Raw genomic sequence first — 23,608 nt, 5'->3', positions numbered from 1 at the left:
TTGGGCGATCTCGAAATCCCAGGCAGACTCATCACAGAGGCTCACTAGTAGCCTAGCGCTCTCTTAACGGTAGGCGTGGCTTGGGAGTGGCCTCCTAGGGCAGCGAAGCAAGTGCATTCTGGGAGTTGTTGTCTTTCATCCACATAAGCCAAAAATACATTTTCTCGCTTTCCTCAGTCTAGAAAGCTCCAAATTAAAAAATAATTTCACATTTCTTCTACATAAATGACCCATTTTAAATACACATTCATCTTCCCAGAGGTGAAGTATCCCTTTAAGAAATCATTATATTTCTTCATCATTATAATATTAGGAGGCCTTTAGCTTCAGTTAAAAATATAACTGAATCTAAGATATCTCTTTAAAGATATCTATAAAGAGATATCTCTGCGCCCAAGTAGCAGTGCTTCGCCTGTGCTTCCCCCTAATATAGTCCCAAGTCAATATCTGCCTAGGAAATCGCCTAGTGTTAATCTGCATCGCTATTTGTACTCGTTGTGAATACGCAGGCCACAAGAAGTAATTAGGAGGGTTTTTTTATTTATTAGCGCCGACCCTGTCAAACTAAAACAATGCATGCACTGAGACAAAAATGCATTTGCCCACCTATCTAAATGTGGGAAAGAAGGTGAATAAGCCCTATTTCAAACAACGGTGGAGTGTTCCTTTAAACATGTCTTCGGCTCACACTTGCCAAACAGGAAGAGCTTTGAGGCTTCAGCTAAACACACTACGTTTCCCACAATGCAACCGTCGATTTCCACAGAAAACACCCCTAACAAACATTTCTTCTTCATCTCATGTCTTTTTCATTCAGAGTTTGGCAATGATTCTTTCCTTCAAATGTTTGACATGTTTTCCTATGAGTGGATGATGCTTAACATGTAATTAAAATGTTTAAAAAATATATTAAACAAATTGGAAGTAGAAAAAGAGCAAAAGGGCAACAGAAAGCACTCAAACATGTTAAAGACAGAACAGAAACAGGTTGTGGTTGATGATTAATTTCCTGGTCAAAACTGAGAGGCGTTTTCACACCTAATGCCACATGGAAACACAGAGATCACAGTTTCTCATAAAGTGAGACGAGAAAGAAGAATATTATTTTACTCTCCACATATAGATGAGAGCAGTATTATTGCTGTTTGAGTTTCAGAGAGTCGTGTGAGGAACTACTGAGAGTTTCAGACTGATTTTCTGAACTGAACTGATGAAGAAATGAAGTTTCCACTGATAGTTTGTGTGTTTCTGCTGACGGGTAAGAGCTGAAGATCTCTACTAAAAGTGTTTATTATCTAATATTATGGTGTATGTTATCAGTGTACATGAGTAAAGCAGTGTGTGTGTGTGTGTAGTGAGCAGTTCACTGTCTGAGGACATTACAGTGAGTGGAACAGAGGGACGACGAGTGATCATTACGTGCTCTTATCCAGGAGGATATGAAAACTCTTACAAATACTTCTACAGAGGAGTTAACAGAGGCCATGTCCTTATACTAGAGTCTGATGGAGGAGAGTCCTCAGTGATCAGTGGCAGATTCACACTGAAGGATAATCCTCAGGCCAGATCATTTACAGTGACCATCAGTAACCTGAAGAGGGAAGATGCTGGACTGTACGGATGTAAAGCTGGATGGACTCACTACACACACATCCAGCTAAATGTGATCAGAGGTGCCTGATATTCAACACTTAAATCTGCAGTCCGTAACTTCTGCCGCTCTAGAGGTTAATAAACTGCTGCGTCTGAAGAACATTGAGCCGGAGCTCCTTCTCTCTGTTTGTGTCTATAAATTTAGTAAATTTTGAACACAAAAAAAGTTTCGGACTGCAGCTTTAACACCAATCTGCTTCATCACTCATGTTTATTGTTTTATGAATATATGTATTATGGTGTGACGCTCTTCTTCATTTCTCAGCTCCAGAGACAAAGACACGTGTCCAGATCTCAACAACCAGCATTAGTCCGTATAGCAGCACTGAACACACCAGCACAGGTACACACACACAGACACACACAGACACACACACACTGACATCTGCACTCTCTCACACACACACACACACACACACACACTGACATCTGCACTCTCTCACACACACACACACTGACATCTACACTCTCTCTCTCTCTCACACACACACTGACATCTGTACTCACACACACACACACAGGCACAGATGTCTGTCCTGTTTACGCCACAGTAACCAATCGGCAGCCTGATTCAAACCCCAGTCACACCCACTCGACCAATCAGGTGACAGATACAGCCGGTGATTATAATGCCAAAATAAAGTCTCCTAAAGCAACACAGGACAGCGGGACAGAACTGATCTACGTAACAGCAACACATCCACAAAACATCTCAACAAACGAGGGTCCGATATATTCAGTGATCAACCATAAAAGAAAAAGACTGTCCACAGACATTGTGTCATGAATCAAGCCTCTGTGGTTCCTCCTACTCGCCTCCAGAGGGCTCCCTCTCCCGAATATTGACATTATCCATTTAAACTCCGTTCCTCATGACCCGTGCCTGGTACTGATTATCTGCACACCTGCCGCTCATCATTCGGACTATTTATTCAGTCTCTCTCCACTCCATCATTGCGAAGTCTTGACGTTTCTGAGCGTTTTCCCTGTTTCCATTGTTTCCTCGTTATTGACCCTGGACTGTTTTCACCGGATCGACCCTTTGCTTATTGCCTTTGTGACTCTGCTTTGTTTGCCTGGATACTCGCTACTCTGTTTGCTGCCTGACCTGAAACTCTGCCTGCCTTTGCATTATTAATAACAGTAACATACTGTAAAGATTACATTGAAGAACTGTAAATTCACAGCTACTCTTGTTTTGCTGCTTTTACAGGTGTGCTGTATAATTGTAGTTTATGATTTACAGTACTCTTGTACATTTACAGGCTTTACAACCAAAAGTGCCAGTAAGTTGCTGTAAATTTTACAGCATTTTTTACTGTGTCCGTTTGTGTTCAGCCTTGGATATCTCTTTTGCTGGTGTTTGATCCCGGCCTGTTTGTTCTACGTTTACTTCTGATAATATATATATATATATATATATATTAGGGGTGTAACGGTACGCAAAAATCACGGTTCGGTACGTACCTCGGTTTTAAAGTCACGGTTCGGTTTATTTTCGGTACAGTAAGTGAAAGAAATGCAAACATTAAACTGCAGGTTGTTTATTACTATAAACTTTTTTTAACAATTTGTTTACACTTTTTTTAAACACTTTTTAATAAAATATAATAAAATATATATAAAATAAAAAAAGAATAAGAAATAAAATACTGCTCCAAAGTTCTCCACTAAATAAAATACTCTCAGTCTCAAACCAATATCACATAATAAATTTAATGAAAAATATAAATAAATAACTATGATTACAGTGCTGCATTACCAATCCCAGCTTGTAGGCCTGCTCATATTTAAAAATTAAGACTGGGAAAAAAATGAACTTTAATTGCACAATTTGCTGTAATTAATTGCAATTCCTCCAAGCTTGTAATCATCAATAATTAAACTTAGAATCACCTAATTAAATGAAACACCGGGGAAAAAAAGGAACAGAAAATAGCCCTATATTAAAATAATATTAAACATATATATCAATGTATTATTATTTTTCAATAATCAATCAACAATGAATTTAAGATTTATTTTTCCATTTTTTTACTAATTATCAAAATAAAATATATTCCTAGTACAAAGCTATTATTACCAGAGCATGTGATCAGAGCAGGTCATTTTACCATTGTTAGCATGACTATACCAGCTCAGCAAACAGAAGTCTACTACTGAGAAATGTCACCTTATTTGAGCGGACTTTGCTTTTCCAGTGCATGATCGGTAAGTTACATGATTGGAGTGTTTGAGCCGTTAACGACAGAGCAGAACGCGCAGCGCAAACACGGAGTCGAACATTGAGCAGAGAGCGCAGCGCGCAGACACACACACACACACGGAACGGAGAGTGCGGCGGCGCACACGGAGCGGAAAAGCTTTTTTCGCCCTGCAGTCGATTTCATTGGTTTAGGTTACAGTGACGACGGGTAAAACTAAAACCAGACGGGCTCTGGTAAAACTTTAGAATCAGCTGCAGAGCGGGATTTGCGCTGAACGCGAAGGCTTCCGCCACTTAATATGTTCGTGTGGAAACACGAAAATGTACCTATGTTCCGCACACAAAATATTGCATTCAGTCATTCGGTACACACGTGCACCGAACCGAAAGCCCTGTACCGAAACGGTTCGGTACGAATACACGTACCGTTACACCCCTAATATATATATTGTAACAACTACGGGAATGAACCAAACGGAATGTCCCCAACTACGGGAATGTTTTACGTGTGTTGTTTCACCAGTGTGTTTTAGTATACTTTGATCCCATATAATTCATGTAATTGTTGTAATGATTAGGTGTGTGAATGAAAGTGTGTACTGTTTCATATCAATGCTATCTTACGAACACAACTAGCAAGATGGCTGGAATTAAATCTGTGTAAAATGTTTCATATTCTGATAATTAGAAATCATGCCTAAACTGTTGCATCTGGTCTTCAATTAGAGAACCCCCAGGGAAGACATGATTTATGACTTTACAAACAAAGAAGCAGTCAGGATATTTGTAGGAGTAACAAAACCTTTTTGTTTAAAAAAACCCTTTAAAAACCAGCGCAGAGCGTTGGGGGGAAAGTTGGTTCGTTCAAAATGTTCTGATAGAGAAGAGCTCTCAACGAGTGCAGAACAAAGACGGAGACGGCAGACGATGGTTTTAGTAACCATGTAACGTTAACAGACGAGCAGATCAACCCAAATTAAGATCAGATGGGTTAGATTCATTTCCAGTCACCTTACTAGCCTACTCTCTTCTCAAGTTTCTTTCTTTTCTGAGTTATCATTTTCTTTCCGTTGTGAGTCTCGGTTCTAAGTTAAGTTTTGCGACAAGATTTCGAGCCACGTTTCTTCTGCAAAGCCAGCTTCAAACAAAGACTTTCATTCCGCCAGCACACCACGTGACTGACCGGCATCTATCCAGGCACGAGGAGACAATAACCAACGAACGAACCCCTTTGACGCTGACCAAAGGAATTCCCAAAAGGAACGCAAAAGCAAAGACGCAAGTACTACCTCCAGACTCTTAAACTGAACTGGTGTATTGATATAAATGTAATAACATGTCTAAGAAACGATAGAAGGGTTAAATTAATGATTGATGGTTCGTTCAGGTCATGTCTTACAAGTGCATATAGAAATTCGGAATTTCCTTCCTCTTACCCTTAAACTCATTCTTCCCAAACTCATTCTTCTTTTTGTATTTCTTTCTTTATTTCTTTCTTTCTGTAACTTGTATGAATGTGTGCGTATGCGTGTGCATGGGTTTGTGTTAGATATTTTAGATAATTAGCTTTGTGTGTTAGTATATAATCAATAAAGTATTGTTCGTATTTGAAAAGATATTGCTTGTGTGTGTGCTTATCAAATTTATTGTCTTAAACTTCGATCTAAGTTACCGATGCTTTTACCCGTGATTATTTCTTAATTTATTGTTAGCTGGGGATTAATTCTTTCTTGGCCAGGAAGATATTATATTTCCTAGAGTTGATACTTGTTTATGCTTTCTGTTCATTGGATGAACTGATAAAATGATCATACTATTGATTCTGCTACAGTAAATTCTGAAAATAATTAAAAATAATTAAAATATTAATTATTGATCATAATCCGTTATGAATAATAATTAATTATATTTATACGTGGGCGTATAAACGCTGCAATATATTACTGTTATCAGTTTATAAAGTGTATATACTAACCAGAAATGTTACTAACAACTAAAAAAAATAATGTAAATAAAATGTTAAAATGACACAAAATTCAATATTCTTTGGCACACCTCATCTACAGTTCAATAAAGCTATTAAAAATGTAAAATACAGCAGCAAGCAGCGATTATGAGGCAATTCACACAAGAGGCAACATTAAGAAAGCAGAGAATCAGAGCAATGATGAAGTTTAAGTGCAAAAGGCAGTAGCTCTGACAAGATATTGTATAAAACACTACACAGCTCTTTATATCTTCTCAGGCTCCTTCAGGACATGATCACACAAACCAAGTTTCGTAATAACATCCTATTGAGTTCATAAAATACATCATATTACTACAAAATAGTAAATGGCCAACATGGGAAAGTTGGGTGTCATTCAGCTTGATATTAAACTATTGAAGGTCAAAATATTTATAGGCTAAAATATCAATTTTCCATCATCCGCCAACACTAGGTGGCGCTGTGCCGAAACTCCTCAGGTTCCCTCAGGGTAAGATGGCTGTAGAGGTGCAGGTTTGACATCAGTTTGTTGGCCAAATCTTGGAAGTGGGTTTTAGCACTTCTGGTTTCATGGTCCCGAAGTCAATGGGTTTTTGAAATGGGTTTTGGTTAAATGGCTGAAATAAGGTCTGTGGTGAACACAAGCTCAAGACACGCTTTATTCTACGACATAAAATACATCAGTATTTCCCCACTCGTGATTTATTGAAGCTGTTTCTTGTCTTGAAAAAGTTGCTAACAAGTGTCTAAATGTGACGACAGAGTCAGTCGAGGAGATTAAACGTCATCAGCCGAACATGTAAACTCAGTGCGCTTTTACAGCATCGATATGCTTAGAATTGAGATTTTATAAACTACTCTAACTCAAACCTTCAGGGAAAATGTTTCTAGATAAAAACTGAAAGAGTTGTTGGAAGTTTAGTGATGGTGACGTTGAGAAGTTGTACTGTTACTAAAATAAAAACACTGCTTATATATTTAATACAGTTTGGTGAATCATCACTGATGTCCTGAAGAGCTTTCACATCTAACGCCACATGAAAACACAGACACACAGTCAGTGAACAGTATGAGTTTGACTCTCAACACGTGAAGGAAATGTTAATATTAGTTGTATCAGTGTATCAGTGTATCAGTAGCCCCGTTTACATGCACACTTTTTTGCTATTCTGATTGAGATCGTTCTGATTGACGGATTCCGGTTGACTGTTTACATGGGATGTTATCTAAACCGATCTGGTGTTTACATGTGCTGACGCTTTCAATCGAAATCATTTTCTGACATGCGCACACACAGCTTGTCTGCCGAATCTGGAAGCTCATTATTTCCAAGTTTTCAGGAAACATTTTCCGTGTTTCCAGAAGCTCCACAGCGATTCACTAAAACACGCCCGTAACACGCCTCTCTGGAACAATGTCACACACAAACCCATCATTTCACCAACAAAATGGAAGTTTTATTGTATTGTGTATTGTTCTTTGTTTATTATTGTCTTGTTTTGTATTTGCATCAGTTTTTCATTCTCATACTCATATCACACTCATTATAGCATATAATTAAATATATATCATTATTGTAAAAAAAAGAAGAAAAAAAAGGAGGTTTTATCAGAAAACTGATCAGAAAGAAATCACTGGAAACAGCGTGATCGCAAAACAAGAGCGACTGTTTGCTGGCATTTTTGTTGTTTAATTGAATATTTAAAACCCAAGAATAGATGTTTTACCACAGGTTTACAATAAAAAGCGATACATTGATCATAATGAATTAATTTTTGTCAAAATTGCACATTAGTCACACAGAAATAAAGTGGTTTACCTTTTATGACGTTTGTGAACGTTCACAAAAGAAAGAGGACAAACAACAAACGCTCTGTTTCTGTTTATTTGGTAGCCTAGTTACAGGACGTATTTACATCACATTTAGAAAGAATGTTAATTTCTACAAATATGCCACCAAAAATATGACCAGGAGCTTTAGCACTCTCTCCCAGAAGGATACGGTTATATTTTCAGTCAGAGAAAAAGGGTAGTCCGAGACATAGGCTACTGACAGATAAAATAAAAACAGGATTATGATTTGTCTGATTTCTTCAAGCGTACATATTTACCATGTTTACTATGGTAATGGTTAGCGTGCATAGTTTTTTGCATCGGGTATAAATATTCCTACCTTATACGGTGATCAGAATCCACATCGGATCACAAACAGAAGGCATTATGTTAGCTGACAGAATTTTCTGGCGCAAAACCAGGCATGCGCAGAAAGACGTACGCTCAAAGTAATCGGATCAGCTCGTTTACATATAATCTTTCGTTTGATCGGTTCATGAAAAGGTTTATTCCACCCCCTTCAATCCGACTGAAATTTCAATCAGTTTGAGCATTTTTATTCAGATTGAGGTGTTGACATGGAGCATTTTCATTCTGATTGGACTTTTAGACTGGTTATAATCGGAATACAATGCTCCATGTAAACGGGGCTAATGTTAATATCAGCTGGATGTGGTTAGAGAACAGAAGAGGAAGGAAATATATATTTCAGTTGCTTCCGTACATTATTCACTCAGTACGGAAGAGAACGACAGTAACGTTTGTCACACAGAATTTGGTCTTTTATTTAAGCGAAACGCTTGTCAAATTTCATCATGTTGGACGTCCTGCTGCTCTTTTCCAGCATCTGTACAGGTGAGTTTGAGACTCTCAGCTCTTTTACACAGAGTTTGACATCTTCTCTTGTTTTTCCTCTGTTATCACATGATCATCAGACTCATATGGATGATATTTGTAAGTTATTATTCTGGCCTGCTTATGTCTCTTGCTCACACATAACAGCTCTATATAATGATATTTGTGTTTTCAGCTGTTGTTGTTGGAGCTTCACAGACAATTACTGGATACAGAGGAGAGAGAGTTGACATCAGATGCTCATATGAATCTGGATATGAATCAAATTCAAAGTATTTTTGTAAAGGGGAGTGTATCTATGGAAATAAAAACATCATGGCTGAATCAGGATCTCCAGCTAAAGACGAGAGATTCTCTCTGACTGACGACACGACGGCCAGAGTTTTCACCGTCACCATCACTGATCTGAGAACAGAGGATGAAGGCCAATACTGGTGTGTTGTGGAGAGGACTTTTACTTCTGATGTCTATTCAGAGATTGTGTTGCTGGTTAAACTGGGTAAGTGATTCATTTGTTAATAGCAGAAATGAACTGCATGGAAACAAGCTGAGAGTGAGAGATCAAGTCATTAATCTTGTACAACCCCAGATCCAGAAAAGTTGGATAATTTTGTAAAATGCAATACAAATGAAGAATCTGTGATTTGTTAATTCTGTTTCAACTTTATTTTACTGACAAAAGTACAAAGAAAATATTTCCCATGTTTTGGTCACACTTCATATTAGGGTCCAATTGTCACTATAACTATGACTTGGTAGTGCGTTAAAGTGACTTTACTGGATTTCTTTGGCTCAATAAGAAACAAGAGTGATTAAAACAGAGATTGAATTAAAGATTGTATGTATTTTAAATGAACTTCAGTGTCAGTGTTTTAAGTTGATCTTTCCTGTGACCCTTCAGATAAAAAGACCACTGAAGTTTCAACCATCAGCCCTTCTTCAAAAACACCGTCATCTTTCAGTATCTTTCAGTTCACAACAGAACTGAGTCCACAATCAGGTCTGTTCCTCTGTCTGTCGCTCTTTATGACTCTTATTTCTTGAATATTGTGCTTCTAAATGTACTTGAATTCATTTATATATATTAGATGATTCCTTTGAGATTAAATGTGTTAAAGTTGTTGAAGACTGAAGGTTCAGTCCTCAGATGTTTGCTCCCGGTTATTAAAAATCCACAAATTGCTTTGGATAAGAGTGTCTTTAGAGTGAACATTAAAATATTTTTAGTTGAGAGTAATCAGTGTTATGAAAAAAATAATATACAACTTCATATTCACATGATGTGAATGGTTTGTGTGTGAATGTAGAGCTTTAGAGTTTATGTGTTCATGTTCTCACTGCATGATTCAGTCACTGGTGTTTCTCTCTGTCAGAGACTCATCAAACAGAAACTGAAACAACAAGAACAACAACAGGAAATACTACAGTTCAACTCTATCAGACAAACACTAGTAAGAACACAAACTACACTACCCATAATGCAACTCTCTGATCACATGATCACTCTTTGAAAGGAAATCGGTTTGAACATTTGTAGAGGCATGTACTCGTGTGGTTAACTTGCTTTTCAGAAGCGTTACCATTGCAGTTTCATTTCAGTTACAGACAGACACACACACACACTGACATCTGCACTCTCTCTCTCTCTCTCACACACACACACACACACACACACTGACATCTGGACTCTCACAGACACACACACACACACTGACATCTGCACTCACACACAAACACACACACACACACACACACACACACACACACACACACTGGCATCTGCACTCACACACACTCACACACACACACTGACATCTGCACTCTCTCTCTCTCACACACACACACACACACACACACACACACACACACTGACATCTGCACTCTCTCTCTCTCTCTCACACACACACACACACACACACTGACATCTGGACTCTCACAGACACACACACACACACACTGACATCTGCACTCACACACAAACACACACACACACACACACACACACACTGGCATCTGCACTCACACACACTCACACACACACACTGACATCTGCACTCTCTCTCTCTCACACACACACACACACACACACACACACACACACACTGACATCTGCACTCTCTCTCTCTCTCACACACACACACACACACACACACACACACACACACACACACACACACACACACACACACCTGCACTCAAACACACACACTGACATCTGCACTCTCTCACACACACACACACACACACACACACACACACACACACACACACACACACACACACACACTGACATCTGCACTCTCTCTCTCACACACACACACACACACACACACACACACACACACTCATCTGCACTCTCTCTCTCTCACACACACACACACACACACACACTGACATCTGAACTCTCTCTCACACACACACACACACACACACACACACACACACACACACCTGCACTCAAACACACACACTGACATCTGCACTCTCACACACACACACACACACACACACACACACACACACTGACATCTGCACACACACACACACTCTCACACACACACACACACACACACACACACACACACACACTGACATCTGCACACACACACACACTCTCACACACACACACACACACACACACACACAGGCATCTGCACTCACACACAAACACTGACATCTGCACTCTCTCTCTCACACACACACACACACACACACACACAGACATCTGCACTCAAACACACACACACACACACACACGTCTCATTTCATGCATTAGTCTTTGATTTAGTCAATTATTCTTCTGGCTGTTTCTCTCGTGTGTTTTTCAGGATCATTTGTGATTATCGTCTCTGCGGAGGCTTTAGTTTTACTCCTGATAGCAGTTCCACTGATTATAGTGGCTGTGAGGAAGAAAAAGAAGATTAAAGGTAATATTTTACACTAAATACTTGGTTGGGTTTGTGATGAAATGCATGAGAACTGAATTAAAGGATCTTATAATTATGAACTTTAAGATAACTGAAGAAGTGAGTCTCTAAGAAAGACTAATGTTGATCTATTGCTCAGGTCTGCTGTCGTCCACCATTGTTGTGTTTAATCCAGTGATTTATGAACAGGTGAGTCAGCAGAAACTGATGATTATGGTTATGTGTTGAACTCAAGGTGGTTTACAGTAATTGTGTTCGCAGATCCATTGAAACACAATCAGATTTAATTTCTTGCTCAACGCTGTAATGATACTGAAACAGGACTGTGTGTTTATGCTTGCTTTTCAGAAGCGTTACCATTGCAGTTTCATTTCAGTTACAGACAGACACACACACACACTGACATCTGCACTCTCTCTCTCTCTCTCACACACACACACACACACACACAGTGACATCTGGACTCTCACAGACACACACACACACACTGACATCTGCACTCACACACAAACACACACACACACACACACACACACACACACACACACACACACACTGGCATCTGCACTCACACACACTCACACACACACACTGACATCTGCACTCTCTCTCTCTCACACACACACACACACACACACACACACACACACACACACTGACATCTGCACTCTCTCTCTCTCTCTCACACACACACACACACACTGACATCTGGACTCTCACAGACACACACACACACACACTGACATCTGCACTCACACACAAACACACACACACACACACACACACACACACTGGCATCTGCACTCACACACACTCACACACACACACTGACATCTGCACTCTCTCTCTCTCACACACACACACACACACACACACACACACACACTGACATCTGCACTCTCTCTCTCTCTCTCACACACACACACACACACACACACACACACACACACACCTGCACTCAAACACACACACACTGACATCTGCACTCTCTCACACACACACACACACACACACACACACACACACACACACACACACACACACACACTGACATCTGCACTCTCTCTCTCACACACACACACACACACACACACACACACACACACACTCATCTGCACTCTCTCTCTCTCACACACACACACACACACACACACTGACATCTGAACTCTCTCTCACACACACACACACACACACACACACACACACACACCTGCACTCAAACACACACACTGACATCTGCACTCTCACACACACACACACACACACACACACACACTGACATCTGCACACACACTCTCACACACACACACACACACACACACACACACACACACACACTGACATCTGCACACACACACACACTCTCACACACACACACACACACACACACACAGGCATCTGCACTCACACACAAACACTGACATCTGCACTCTCTCTCTCACACACACACACACACACACACAGACATCTGCACTCAAACACACACACACACACACACACACACGTCTCATTTCATGCATTAGTCTTTGATTTAGTCAATTATTCTTCTGGCTGTTTCTCTCGTGTGTTTTTCAGGTTCATTCGTGATTATCGTCTCTGCGGAGGCTTTAGTTTTACTCCTGATAGCAGTTCCACTGATTATAGTGGCTGTGAGGAAGAAAAAGAAGATTAAAGGTAATATTTTACACTAAATACTTGGTTGGGTTTGTGATGAAATGCATGAGAACTGAATTAAAGGATGTTATAATTATGAACTTTAAGATAACTGAAGAAGTGAGTCTCTAAGAAAGACTAATGTTGATCTATTGCTCAGGTCTGCTGTCGTCCACCATTGTTGTGTTTAATCCAGTGATTTATGAACAGGTGAGTCAGCAGAAACTGATGATTATGGTTATGTGTTGAACTCAAGGTGGTTTACAGTAATTGTGTTCGCAGATCCATTGAAACACAATCAGATTTAATTTCTTGCTCAACGCTGTAATGATACTGAAACAGGACTGTGTGTTTATGATCTTCAGACACTGAATCTCTGTCAGCTTGTGTGTGAATTATTATATTCATGTGTAAACACTAGAGATCATCTTTGATTGAGTTATTTTCTCTATTAACTTAATAACTCTTGTTCCTGTGATTATAGATCAAAGACACTGGACGCTTCTGTAATCCAGAGGACAGAGACACAGAAACAACTGTATTTTACAGCTGTGTTTCATAAACTATAACGTCATATGAGACTCCAGCACTCCTTCATAAACACACATGAGTTCATTAAGAACATGTTTGATATTCCCGACTCCTGATTGGTCCGCCTCTGACGGTAAATCTGCGTTAGCCAATGAGAGCGAGCTTCACCAACCGGATGTTGTGTGTTTAGCTGAGACTCGGCAGCCACAAACATGCCATGAAAGTGGAGAATTGAGAAAGAAGATCATCTTATTCTTTTTTTTCTTTAGTTTTTCTTCCTGTAAAACAAAACTCAGGCCAGGAGAATCAGTTGATGACGTCAATCGCCCTCCAGTTTATTTCTCAAGTCACGTTTGATCTTGCGAGTCTCTGTGAGATCTCAGATCACTGTGAACATGTTACAATCGACAGGTGTGTGTCTCGCGGCCCGGACGAATCTTCTAGTGTGTGTGTTCAGAGGATTATAATGCTGAAATCGGTTGAAACAGCCTTTATGTCTGTGGTCTCACACAGTTTTAAAATCGATAAAGATTTGAACATCGTCTAGTGTGTCCCAGGCCTCAGTTGCACACATTAGTCGTGTTTCCACTGTCACTGTCGGGGATCCTCAACGGCCAGGGTTTTTTGGCCCGCCGAATATCTCGGTCCAAAGAGGAGTGGCTTAAGATCTCGGCCTGAGGAGTGATCATGAACAGAGGAGGAGTTTATCTGAGTCTGGAGACGGCAGCGCCGGATGAGTCCATACACCAGCTAACATCAGCAATAAAGACTTTCAGAACCATTTTAGCTCAAACTCACTTTCAGAGACAGCAGCGAGTGTGTGAAATAACTTCAGTCTGTGATCCAATGTGGATTCTGATCACCGTATAAGGCAGAAATATGTACATGCGATGCAAAAGACTGTGTGCTAAACATTACCATAGTAAACATGGTAAATGTGATCGCTTGAAGAAATCAGACAAATCATATTGGCTGTCACAATCATGTCTTTATTGTATCTGTCATTACTCGTCTCTTTATAACGGACTGTCTGATATCCATATTTAGTTCTGCATGTCATAAATTAAGCAACTCTTCAGGAGCTTCTGTTTCTCTGACTGAATATAACTGGACTGGACTGTCACTGGAGAGAGTGCTAAAGCTCCTCAGGTTATTATTTTTGGTGGCATATTTGTAGAAATGATCATTCTTTCTAAATGTGATGTAAATATGTCCTGTAACTACCAAATAAACAGAAACAGACGCGACTGAATCCTCTTTCTTTTGTAAAATATCTTTATTTCTGTGTGACTAATGTGCAGTCTTGACAGAAATTAATTCATTATGATCAATGCATCACTTTTTATTGTAAACCTGTGGTAAAATATTGATGCTTGGGTTTTCATTTTACTGAACATGCGTCATAATCAAGCTTGTCTTCTCAGTTTATTAGATCAGATTCATCTTCTTGAATCCAGTATTTGGTGTTTTGTGTTTTTATTGTAATTATCATTAATGTGTCAGTTTGACTTTTGACATTCTGACATTCAAAAATATGTATAATAAAAATATAAATGCATTTTTTTTAAAGCTGAATGTGTCTCATTAAATACTTTAATGGATAAATTAAACCATGTTATTCTTGATTGCAAGTGAAGCATATGTTTTATTTCATTATTATTATATTGTGAGTCTGTAGTTATTAATGTGAATATCGTTTCCTTGTTGGATGTTCAGTTCAAGGTTTGTCTGTTTTCATCGGTTCACTCCTGCTGGCTGATGTTGGAACTGCACCATTCAAAAGTAGATGAATATCCGTATAAATCATTGCAAGCAACATATAAATGGCACAGATTAGTTTGGTGCGATTGAGATGCTTAAGAAAAGCTTCATCATTATAATATTAGGAGGCCTTTAGCTTCAGTTAAACATGTGATGTCTTCGGCTCACACTTGCCAAACAGGAAGTGAAACTACAGTCACAGGAAGAGCTTTGAGGCTTCAGCTAAACACACTACGTTTCCCACAATGCAACTCTTCTCCCAGAGCTCATATGATGGAGAGAGTGATTTTAATGTTCAAGAAATATTCTGTATTATTTATAGTTTGTGTAAACAACAGTGTTTCCCCATGCTGTCGATTACCACAGAAAACACCAATAACACACATTTCTTCTTCATCTCATGTCTTTTTCATTCAGAGTTTGGCAAGGATTGTTTCCTTCAAATGTTTGACATTTTTTCCTATAAGTGGATGATGCTTAACATGTAATTAACATGTCTTGAAAATATATTAAAACATTCAGAAGTAGAAAAAGAGCCAAAGGACAACAGAAAGCACTCAAACATGTTAAAGACAGAACAGAAACAGGTTGTGGTTGATGATTTCACAGTTCATTTCCTGGTCAAAACTGAGAGGCGTTTTCACATCTAACGCCACATGAAAACACGGACACACAGTCAGTGAACAGTATGAGTTTGACGATCAACACGTGAAGGAAATGTTAATATTAGTTGCTGACGCACATTGTTCTCTCAGTACGGAAGAGAACGACAGTAACGTTTGTCACACAGAATTTGTTCTTTTATTTAAGCGAAACGCTTGTCAAATTTCATCATGTTGGACGTCCTGCTGCTCTTTTCCAGCATCTGTACAGGTGAGTTTGAGACTCTCAGCTCTTTTACACAGAGTTTGACATCTTCTCTTGTTTTTCCTCTGTTATCACATGATCATCAGACTCATATGGATGATATTTGTCAGTTATTATTCTGGCCTGCTTATGTCTCTTGCTCACACATAACAGCTCTATATAATGATATTTGTGTTTTCAGCTGTTGTTGTTGGAGCTCCAGAGACAATTACTGGACACAGAGGAGAGAGAGTTGAGATCAGATGCTCATATGAATCTGGATATGAATCATATTCAAAGTATTTTTGTAAGGGGGAGTGTCTCATCATTGGATTTAAAAACATCATGGTTGAATCAGGATCTCCAGCTAAAGACGAGAGATTCTCTCTGACTGACGACACGACGGCCAGAGTTTTCACCGTCACCATCACTGATCTGAGAACAGAGGATGGAGGCCAATACTGGTGTGGTGTGAGCAGGACTGTGCCTTTTAATGATGTCTATTCAGAGATTGTGTTGCTGGTTAAATTGGGTAAGTGATTCATTTGTTAATAGCAGAAATGAACTGCATGGAAACAAGCTGAGAGTGAGAGATCAAGTCATTAATCTTGTACAACCCCAGATCCAGAAAAGTTGGATAATTTTGTAAAATGCAACACAAATGAAGAATCTGTGATTTTGTTAATTATGTTTAAACTTTATTTTACTGACAAACGTGTGTTACCATGTTTTGGTCAAACTTCATATTAGGGTCCAATTGTCACTATAACTATGACTTGGTAGTGCGTTAAAGTGACTTTACTGGATTTCTTTGGCTCAATAAGAAACAGAGTGATTAAAACAGAGATTAAAATTGATTGTATGTATTTTAAATGAACTTCAGTGTCAGTGTTTTAAGTTGATCTTTCCTGTGACCCTTCAGATAAAAAGACCACTGAAGTTTCAACCATCAGCCCTTCTTCAGAAACACCGTCATCTTTCAGTACAACAGAACTGAGTCCACAATCAGGTCAGTTCCTCTGTCTGTCACTCTTTATGACTCTTATTTCTTGAATATTGTGCTTCTAAATGTACTTGAAGTCATTTATATATATTAGATGATTCCTTTGAGATTAAATGTGTTAAAGTTGTTGAAGACTGAAGGTTCAGTCCTCAGATGTTTGATCCCGGTTATTAAAATGTACAAATTGCTTTGGATAAGAGTGTCTTTAGAATGAACGTTAACATATTTTCAGTTGAAAGTAATCAGTGTAAATAAACGTTTGTTCATATTCACATGATGTGAATGGTTTGTGTGTGAATGTAGAGCTTTAGAGTTTATGTGTTCATGTTCTCACTGCATGATTCACAGTCACTGGTGTTTCTCTCTGTCAGCGACTCATCAAATAGAAACTGAAACAACAAGAACAACAACAGGAAATACTACAGTTCAACTCTATCAGACAAACACTTGTAAGAACACAAACTACACTACCCATAATGCAACTCTCTGATCACATGATCACTCTTTGAAAGGGAATTGGTTTGAACATTTGTAGAGGCACATACTCGTGTGGTTAACTTGCTTTGACATCAACCACAGACTGAAGCGTTTCCTTCTGAAGAGTTGAGGTTTACCATTGCAGTTTCATTTCAGTTACACAATATAATATTCTATTGTACTATAATACAAATTATTTATATAAATGATAAGAATGTTATTGTTCACTTAACAGTAATATCAGAATCAGCATTGTGTTTTATACAATATTATACGTACAGATCTGGCTTCTGTTGCTGGCGGTCTGGGTTCGGTTCTGCTGGTTCTGACTCTGTGTTCTGGAACCTTCATCATCCTGAAGAAGAGGAAGAGGAAATCTGGGACAGGTAACAGTTTGTTTGTGATTATTATTGTTATTATTTAGTTTTATTTTAGTGTGTAAATTGACTGACTCTCTATTTACATGCAGCTTTATTTCAGCAAAACATGCAGCACAATACAGAGGTGAGTGTTCAAATCTTTACCTGTAAAAGATCAGACATACATGTTAAATGATTGTTTATTGATCAACAGAGAGAATTATCTACATAAACTATTCAATTATTAATGTATGTGTTGTTTTTCAGACTGAACGCATGTATGAGGAGATTCCAAACACAGACGTCACCGTGGTAACATCTTCATCCAATCAGACGCCTGCATCTTCATCCAATCAGAGGCCTGCATCACACCTCAACAACTGCACAAATGTCTGTCCTGTTTACGCCACAGTAACCAATCGCCAGCCTGATTCAAACCCCAGTCACACCCACTCGACCAATCAGGTGACAGATACAGCCAGTGATTATTATGCCAATATAAAGTCTCCTGAAGCAACACAGGACAGCGGGACAGAACTGATCTACGTAACAGCAACACATCCACAAAACATCTCAACACATCCACAAAACATCTCAACAAACGAGGGTCCGATATATTCAGTGATCAACCATAAATGAAAAAGACTCTCAAAATTTGGTAAAATCTACTTTGTTTTAATTATTCCATCTTTTGTCACACTTTTATGTACAAAACACAGTTTATAAAGTGTATAATGTATAAATAAAGTTAATGTATAACTAACTTTATGTAATGTATAATCATATATAACAAACAATAAAGAACAAAACATTGTTTGAATGGCTGTCAATGGAGAAAGATGCTGTTGAAGCCGTATAGTGTAGTTTCAACATCTACCAGCAGGGGTTAATGGAGTTAATATGACATCTACCAGCAGGGGTTAATGGGTTAATATGACATCTACCAGCAGGGGTTAATGGAGTTAATATGACATCTACCAGCAGGGGTTAATGGAGTTAATATGACATCTACCAGCAGGGGTTAATGGAGTTAATATGACATCTACCAGCAGGGGTTAATGGGTTAATATGACATCTACCAGCAGGGGTTAATGGAGTTAATATGACATCTACCAGCAGGGGTTAATGGGTTAATATGACATCTACCAGCAGGGGTTAATGGAGTTAATATGACATCTACCAGCAGGGGTTAATGGAGTTAATATGACATCTACCAGCAGGGGTTAATGGGTTAATATGACATCTACCAGCAGGGGTTAATGGAGTTAATATGACATCTACCAGCAGGGGTTAATGGGTTAATATGACATCTACCAGCAGGGGTTAATGGAGTTAATATGACATCTACCAGCAGGGGTTAATGGAGTTAATATGACATCTACCAGCAGGGGTTAATGGAGTTAATATGACATCTACCAGCAGGGGTTAATGTGTTCTTGCTACTAAACCTCAACAACTTGTCAAGAACAGTATAGATTTGATTAGATTTTGATTGAGAATTTAAAGTGGTGGTAAAATGTCCTTTGCACAAGATGTAAAATAAATATTTGATGTCCCCAGAGTGTGTGTGTGAAGTTTTAGCTCAAAATACCCCACAGATATTTTTTATATAGCATGTTAAAATTGCCACTTTTTGAGGGTGAGCAAAAACGCACCGTTTTTGTGTCTGTCCCTTTAAGAGGGCGGAGCTTTGATTACCTCCCCACACAGACATGCACTGAAAATTTCAAAAACTTTTATCCTTTTATGTTCAAACCGGAGTCAGACAATGATGGAGAGACTCAAGAAGAAGTGACAACATGTAGAAGCAACAGGACATTTCTGAATGGTTAGTTGATGAATGTATGCAGCTTATGCGTAGTTATCTTCTAGTCATTGATTAGCATATTCTGTTTTGATAATCTATAAATCATGTTCCGAGGGGGCGGGGTTTATGTAAATTGTAGGGTTAGTGATGTCACTAACCCGGGAGGAATGTCGTGTAGTTTCTACCAGCCGTTTGTTGTAGTCCTTAAAAAGCAATTTCTTTAAAAGCAAATATCTCCCTTTGCTTTGAACTTTGAGCGTTGTAACTTTGCAGATGTTGTTTATGCTCAAACAGCAACATTACACAACAACTAAAGTTAGAAAATCATAATCAACCATCCCTTTAAATGACTTATAATTGTGTTGTAAGATTAGTGGAGATGCTGTACATGTAATAGATTTACAACAAAAGCCTTTTTCGAAAATACAATTACACACCTAAAGGAATGGAAAGGTCAGTGTGTCTTTCATACATGCACTTAGTCTGTCGTATCAGTCATTATGAAGTCTTCAGCAGGTTAACGTTAGACTGCATCACTTTGCCATGATCTAGTTTGTTTCTGTCGCCTCAGTGATGCAATAAAGATGTATTAAAGTGGAATATTGGTTCATATTCTCATGTTGTCCATCAGAGGTCAGTGTGGAGGGAATCAGTTGTTTTATTTCCTCAAGACTTTTCTTCAGACACAAATTAATATGTTTATTTCCACATTTTGAATGTGGTGCAGCCAATGAAAACCATAGGCAGGCATTATGCAAATGTGTTACTGCGTTACGTATGCATGTCACAGAAGTGAGACTGGAGTTACTGACGACTCGTTTAGGTGCTTCAGAGTCGATTCTTTCTTTTGGGAGACAGTAACTTATTTATCGTGCACTTTCGACTTCAGATCTTTGCAGACCGTTTACATTCACCGACAGCTCTATTACACACTGCATGAGAGGAATATTCGAACAAGCATAATAGAGGCACTTTAACTAACTAATTAACTGAAGTTTCCTGTGACTGTAGATCAAAGACACTGGACGTCACTGTAATCCAGAGGACAAGGACACAGAAACAACAGTGGTTTACATCAGCTGTGTTTCCTCAACCAACACCACAACACAAATGAGCTCATTTTAACTTCAGTTAGTTAGAAGTTCGATTTTTGACAGTATTGTTATGATGATACAGCGTGGATAACGTGCACAATTGTGTTACGATTCAAAAACTTTATTGTTCATCAGACGAAACAAAAGCGTGTAAGACAAGGCGGCGAGAAAGGCAAGATTGCATTTTTTAAAAAAAAGCAATATTCGAATAGGAACTTCAGCATTCGAATAGTATTGATTTTTTTAATATTCAAATTATATTCGAATTTCGGAATTCGTTCCAACAGCCCTATCACACACACACTGACATCTGCACTCTCTCACACACACACACACACACACACACACACACACACACACACACACACACACACTGACATCTGCACTCTCTCTCTCTCACACACACACACACACACACACACACACACACTGACATCTGCACTCTCTCTCTCTCTCACACACACACACACACACACACACACACACACTGACATCTACACTCTCTCACGTACACACACACACAGACATCTGCACTCTTACACACACACACACTGACATCTACACTCTCTCTCTCACACACACACACACACACACACACTGACATCTGTACTCACACACGCACACACACACACACACACACACACACTGACATCTGCACTCTCACACACACACACACACACACACACACACACACTGACATCTGCACTCTCACACACACACACACACACACACACACACACACACACACACACACTGACATCTGCACACACACATACACACACACACACTGACATCTCTCTTGCACAACAACTCTCATGCATTCACCGTGAGACTCACACAATTGACACTTTCACACGCTCTCACGCCACACATCATATATATTAGGGTGACCAAACGTCCTGTTTTCACGTCCTGTCCTGGCCGTCCTGTCTGTTTTTTAAAAAGTGATGAAAATGTCCTGGTTTTCATTATTTTTCATTGGACTGCTTGCCTTTGCGCACAAAACATATGAAACCGGCTTTGGCTTCACCCCCTCTTGTTATAATCAGCGTGTTCTTCAATCCGCAGCGTCAAGCAGAGAGCACGTCAGAATCTTCAGAATAGCCTGTGTGTGTGTGTGTGTGTGTGTGTGTGTGTGTTCATCACAGCCTTATTGGTCTGTCACTGCTTGTCAATGTCAGAATATTTGAAATGACCAATCAAATCAAAGCAGGCGGACTTTACGTTCACAGAATTTTAGCAACGTGACGCTTCAGACGCTTCAGTTTACGGTCAAGTGCGAGGTAAGATGTAAGTATCTAACAGCGTAATTTTTTTTTACAAAAAAAGCCCAAATGTAAATTCACAGATGATTTACAGAGAAACTTCCCGTGTTTGCGTTTCGGTCGGGATCCGTGTAAAGCAGAATGCATGAACTGCAAAGCTGGTACGTACGTGTGTCAGTGTCAAGGTGCTAGCGACCTAGAAGCCCACATAAAGAAAGTATAGGCTAAGAGAACATCAGGAGGATTGAAATTGTTTTTTTTTACTGAAATAGTGTAGTAGATTTTTAAATTTATTTTAGTAGTAGATTTTTAACCTATAGGCCATGAAAAGAAATAGTGTCATGTAAAAGGTGTTAAAAGCTAAACTTTATTTTTTATAGTATTGTTGCGGGCCAAACATTGAATGGAAAGGATGTATTACTTTATGTATTAAAGTACAATAACATAGTTGCAAGATTGTGAATGCATTAGTATTTTTGATGCATTCTCCCCCAAACCACGCCCCATCCCTTAACCACGCCTCCTCAAAATCACGCCCCGCCCATCAACCACGCCCCCGTCCTGTTTTCTGAAAACTAAAATATGGTCACCCTAATATATATATATATTTATACTGACATCTACACTCTCTCTCACACACACACACACACACACTGACATCTACACTCTCCACACACTCACACTGCACTCACTTCATCTCTTTCTTCTCAACATCTCTTCAGGCTTTAATATGCTTTATCTCTGGTTATTTCTTCACCGGACACAGGAACACATCTCTCCACATCTCACCGTCCGTCTCTCTTCCCATCGCAACAGGAGGTCAAAGGTCTGACAGACGGTTGTCATGGCAACATGACTTTTAACAAGCCTCATATACGTCTCATTTCATGCATTAGTCTTTGATTTAGTTATTCCATAAACCAATTTTTATTTTATTTTTACACTTAGCACTTTCTTTGTTCTGCAGTTTCTGAGTAAAATCATCTCATAATGACAGTAATAACATGAGTCCAGCTTTACGTGGGTTTGACAGAGACTTTTATCCAAAGTGACTCTGTATCAGTTCAGATAATAAAGTGTCTTCTAAATGAACATTTATAATGTGATTATCAGTGATCAGTGATATGAACAGAAAACACAACATTTGTTCATATGCAGCAATAGCAAACAGTGTTAAGTGTGTGTTTGTCTATTATTATTATGTGTTATTATATCACTGCATGAGCGACACATTCACAGTCACTGGTGTTTCTCTCTGTCAGAGACTCATCAAACAGAAACTGAAACAACAAGAACAACAACAGGAATTACTACAGTTCAACTCTATCAGACAAACACTAGTAAGAACACA

At 39.0% G+C, this 23,608-nt stretch overlaps 4 protein-coding genes across 5 annotated transcripts in view; 3 read left to right on the top strand and 1 right to left on the bottom strand.

Moving 5' to 3' along the window:
* LOC311077688 (B-cell receptor CD22-like) overlaps positions 1 to 23,608 on the bottom strand; it is a 271,893-nt gene that overhangs the window by 195,099 nt on the left and 53,186 nt on the right. The gene's annotated exons all lie outside the window — the stretch shown is intronic.
* On the top strand, positions 1,037 to 23,482 carry LOC311078335 (CMRF35-like molecule 1). The gene is made up of 4 exons (XM_084107092.1): positions 1,037 to 1,258; positions 1,356 to 1,673; positions 1,919 to 1,996; positions 23,024 to 23,482. Exons 1-4 carry the CDS (start codon positions 1,219 to 1,221, stop codon positions 23,158 to 23,160), a joined length of 573 nt encoding a protein of 190 aa, XP_083963218.1. The 5' UTR covers positions 1,037 to 1,218; the 3' UTR covers positions 23,161 to 23,482.
* On the top strand, positions 8,411 to 14,892 carry LOC311078336 (CMRF35-like molecule 2). 2 transcript variants are annotated; one of them, XM_084107093.1, is made up of 8 exons: positions 8,415 to 8,534; positions 8,710 to 9,033; positions 9,436 to 9,985; positions 11,363 to 11,461; positions 11,601 to 11,650; positions 13,037 to 13,135; positions 13,275 to 13,324; positions 13,599 to 14,892. In XM_084107093.1, the coding sequence occupies exons 1-3, from the start codon at positions 8,495 to 8,497 to the stop codon at positions 9,576 to 9,578; spliced, it is 507 nt and encodes a 168-aa protein (XP_083963219.1). In that variant the 5' UTR covers positions 8,415 to 8,494; the 3' UTR covers positions 9,579 to 9,985; positions 11,363 to 11,461; positions 11,601 to 11,650; positions 13,037 to 13,135; positions 13,275 to 13,324; positions 13,599 to 14,892. The 2 variants fall into 2 exon arrangements, with proteins under 2 accessions (XP_083963220.1, XP_083963219.1); XM_084107094.1 differs by lacking the exon at positions 11,601 to 11,650 and having other exon boundaries at positions 8,411 to 8,534.
* LOC311078334 (uncharacterized protein) lies at positions 16,061 to 19,612 on the top strand. Its single transcript, XM_084107091.1, has 7 exons — positions 16,061 to 16,279; positions 16,455 to 16,784; positions 17,175 to 17,261; positions 17,627 to 17,704; positions 18,014 to 18,118; positions 18,202 to 18,236; positions 18,359 to 19,612. Exons 1-7 carry the CDS (start codon positions 16,240 to 16,242, stop codon positions 18,728 to 18,730), a joined length of 1,047 nt encoding a protein of 348 aa, XP_083963217.1. The 5' UTR covers positions 16,061 to 16,239; the 3' UTR covers positions 18,731 to 19,612.

This window comes from Abramis brama (genome assembly GCF_963993115.1).
Source record: "Abramis brama genome assembly, chromosome: 2".
Taxonomy (NCBI): Eukaryota; Metazoa; Chordata; class Actinopteri; order Cypriniformes; family Leuciscidae; genus Abramis; species Abramis brama.
The sequence above is the reverse complement of the archived record's forward strand: the minus strand, read 5'-3'. Positions and strand labels throughout refer to the sequence as shown.

Coding starts and splice junctions, on each gene's coding strand:
- LOC311078336 (XM_084107094.1), top strand. CDS start 8,495: ATGTTGGACGTCCTGCTGCTCTTTTCCAGCATCTGTACAG. Junction 8,535..8,709: donor CTTTTCCAGCATCTGTACAG/GTGAGTTTGAGA, acceptor TTGTGTTTTCAG/CTGTTGTTGTTGGAGCTTCA. Junction 9,034..9,435: donor TGTGTTGCTGGTTAAACTGG/GTAAGTGATTCA, acceptor GTGACCCTTCAG/ATAAAAAGACCACTGAAGTT.
- LOC311078335 (XM_084107092.1), top strand. CDS start 1,219: ATGAAGTTTCCACTGATAGTTTGTGTGTTTCTGCTGACGG. Junction 1,674..1,918: donor CCAGCTAAATGTGATCAGAG/GTGCCTGATATT, acceptor TTCATTTCTCAG/CTCCAGAGACAAAGACACGT. Junction 1,997..23,023: donor CACTGAACACACCAGCACAG/GTACACACACAC, acceptor CACCGGACACAG/GAACACATCTCTCCACATCT.
- LOC311078334 (XM_084107091.1), top strand. CDS start 16,240: ATGTTGGACGTCCTGCTGCTCTTTTCCAGCATCTGTACAG. Junction 17,705..18,013: donor ACTCTATCAGACAAACACTT/GTAAGAACACAA, acceptor TTATACGTACAG/ATCTGGCTTCTGTTGCTGGC. Junction 18,119..18,201: donor GAAGAGGAAATCTGGGACAG/GTAACAGTTTGT, acceptor ATTTACATGCAG/CTTTATTTCAGCAAAACATG.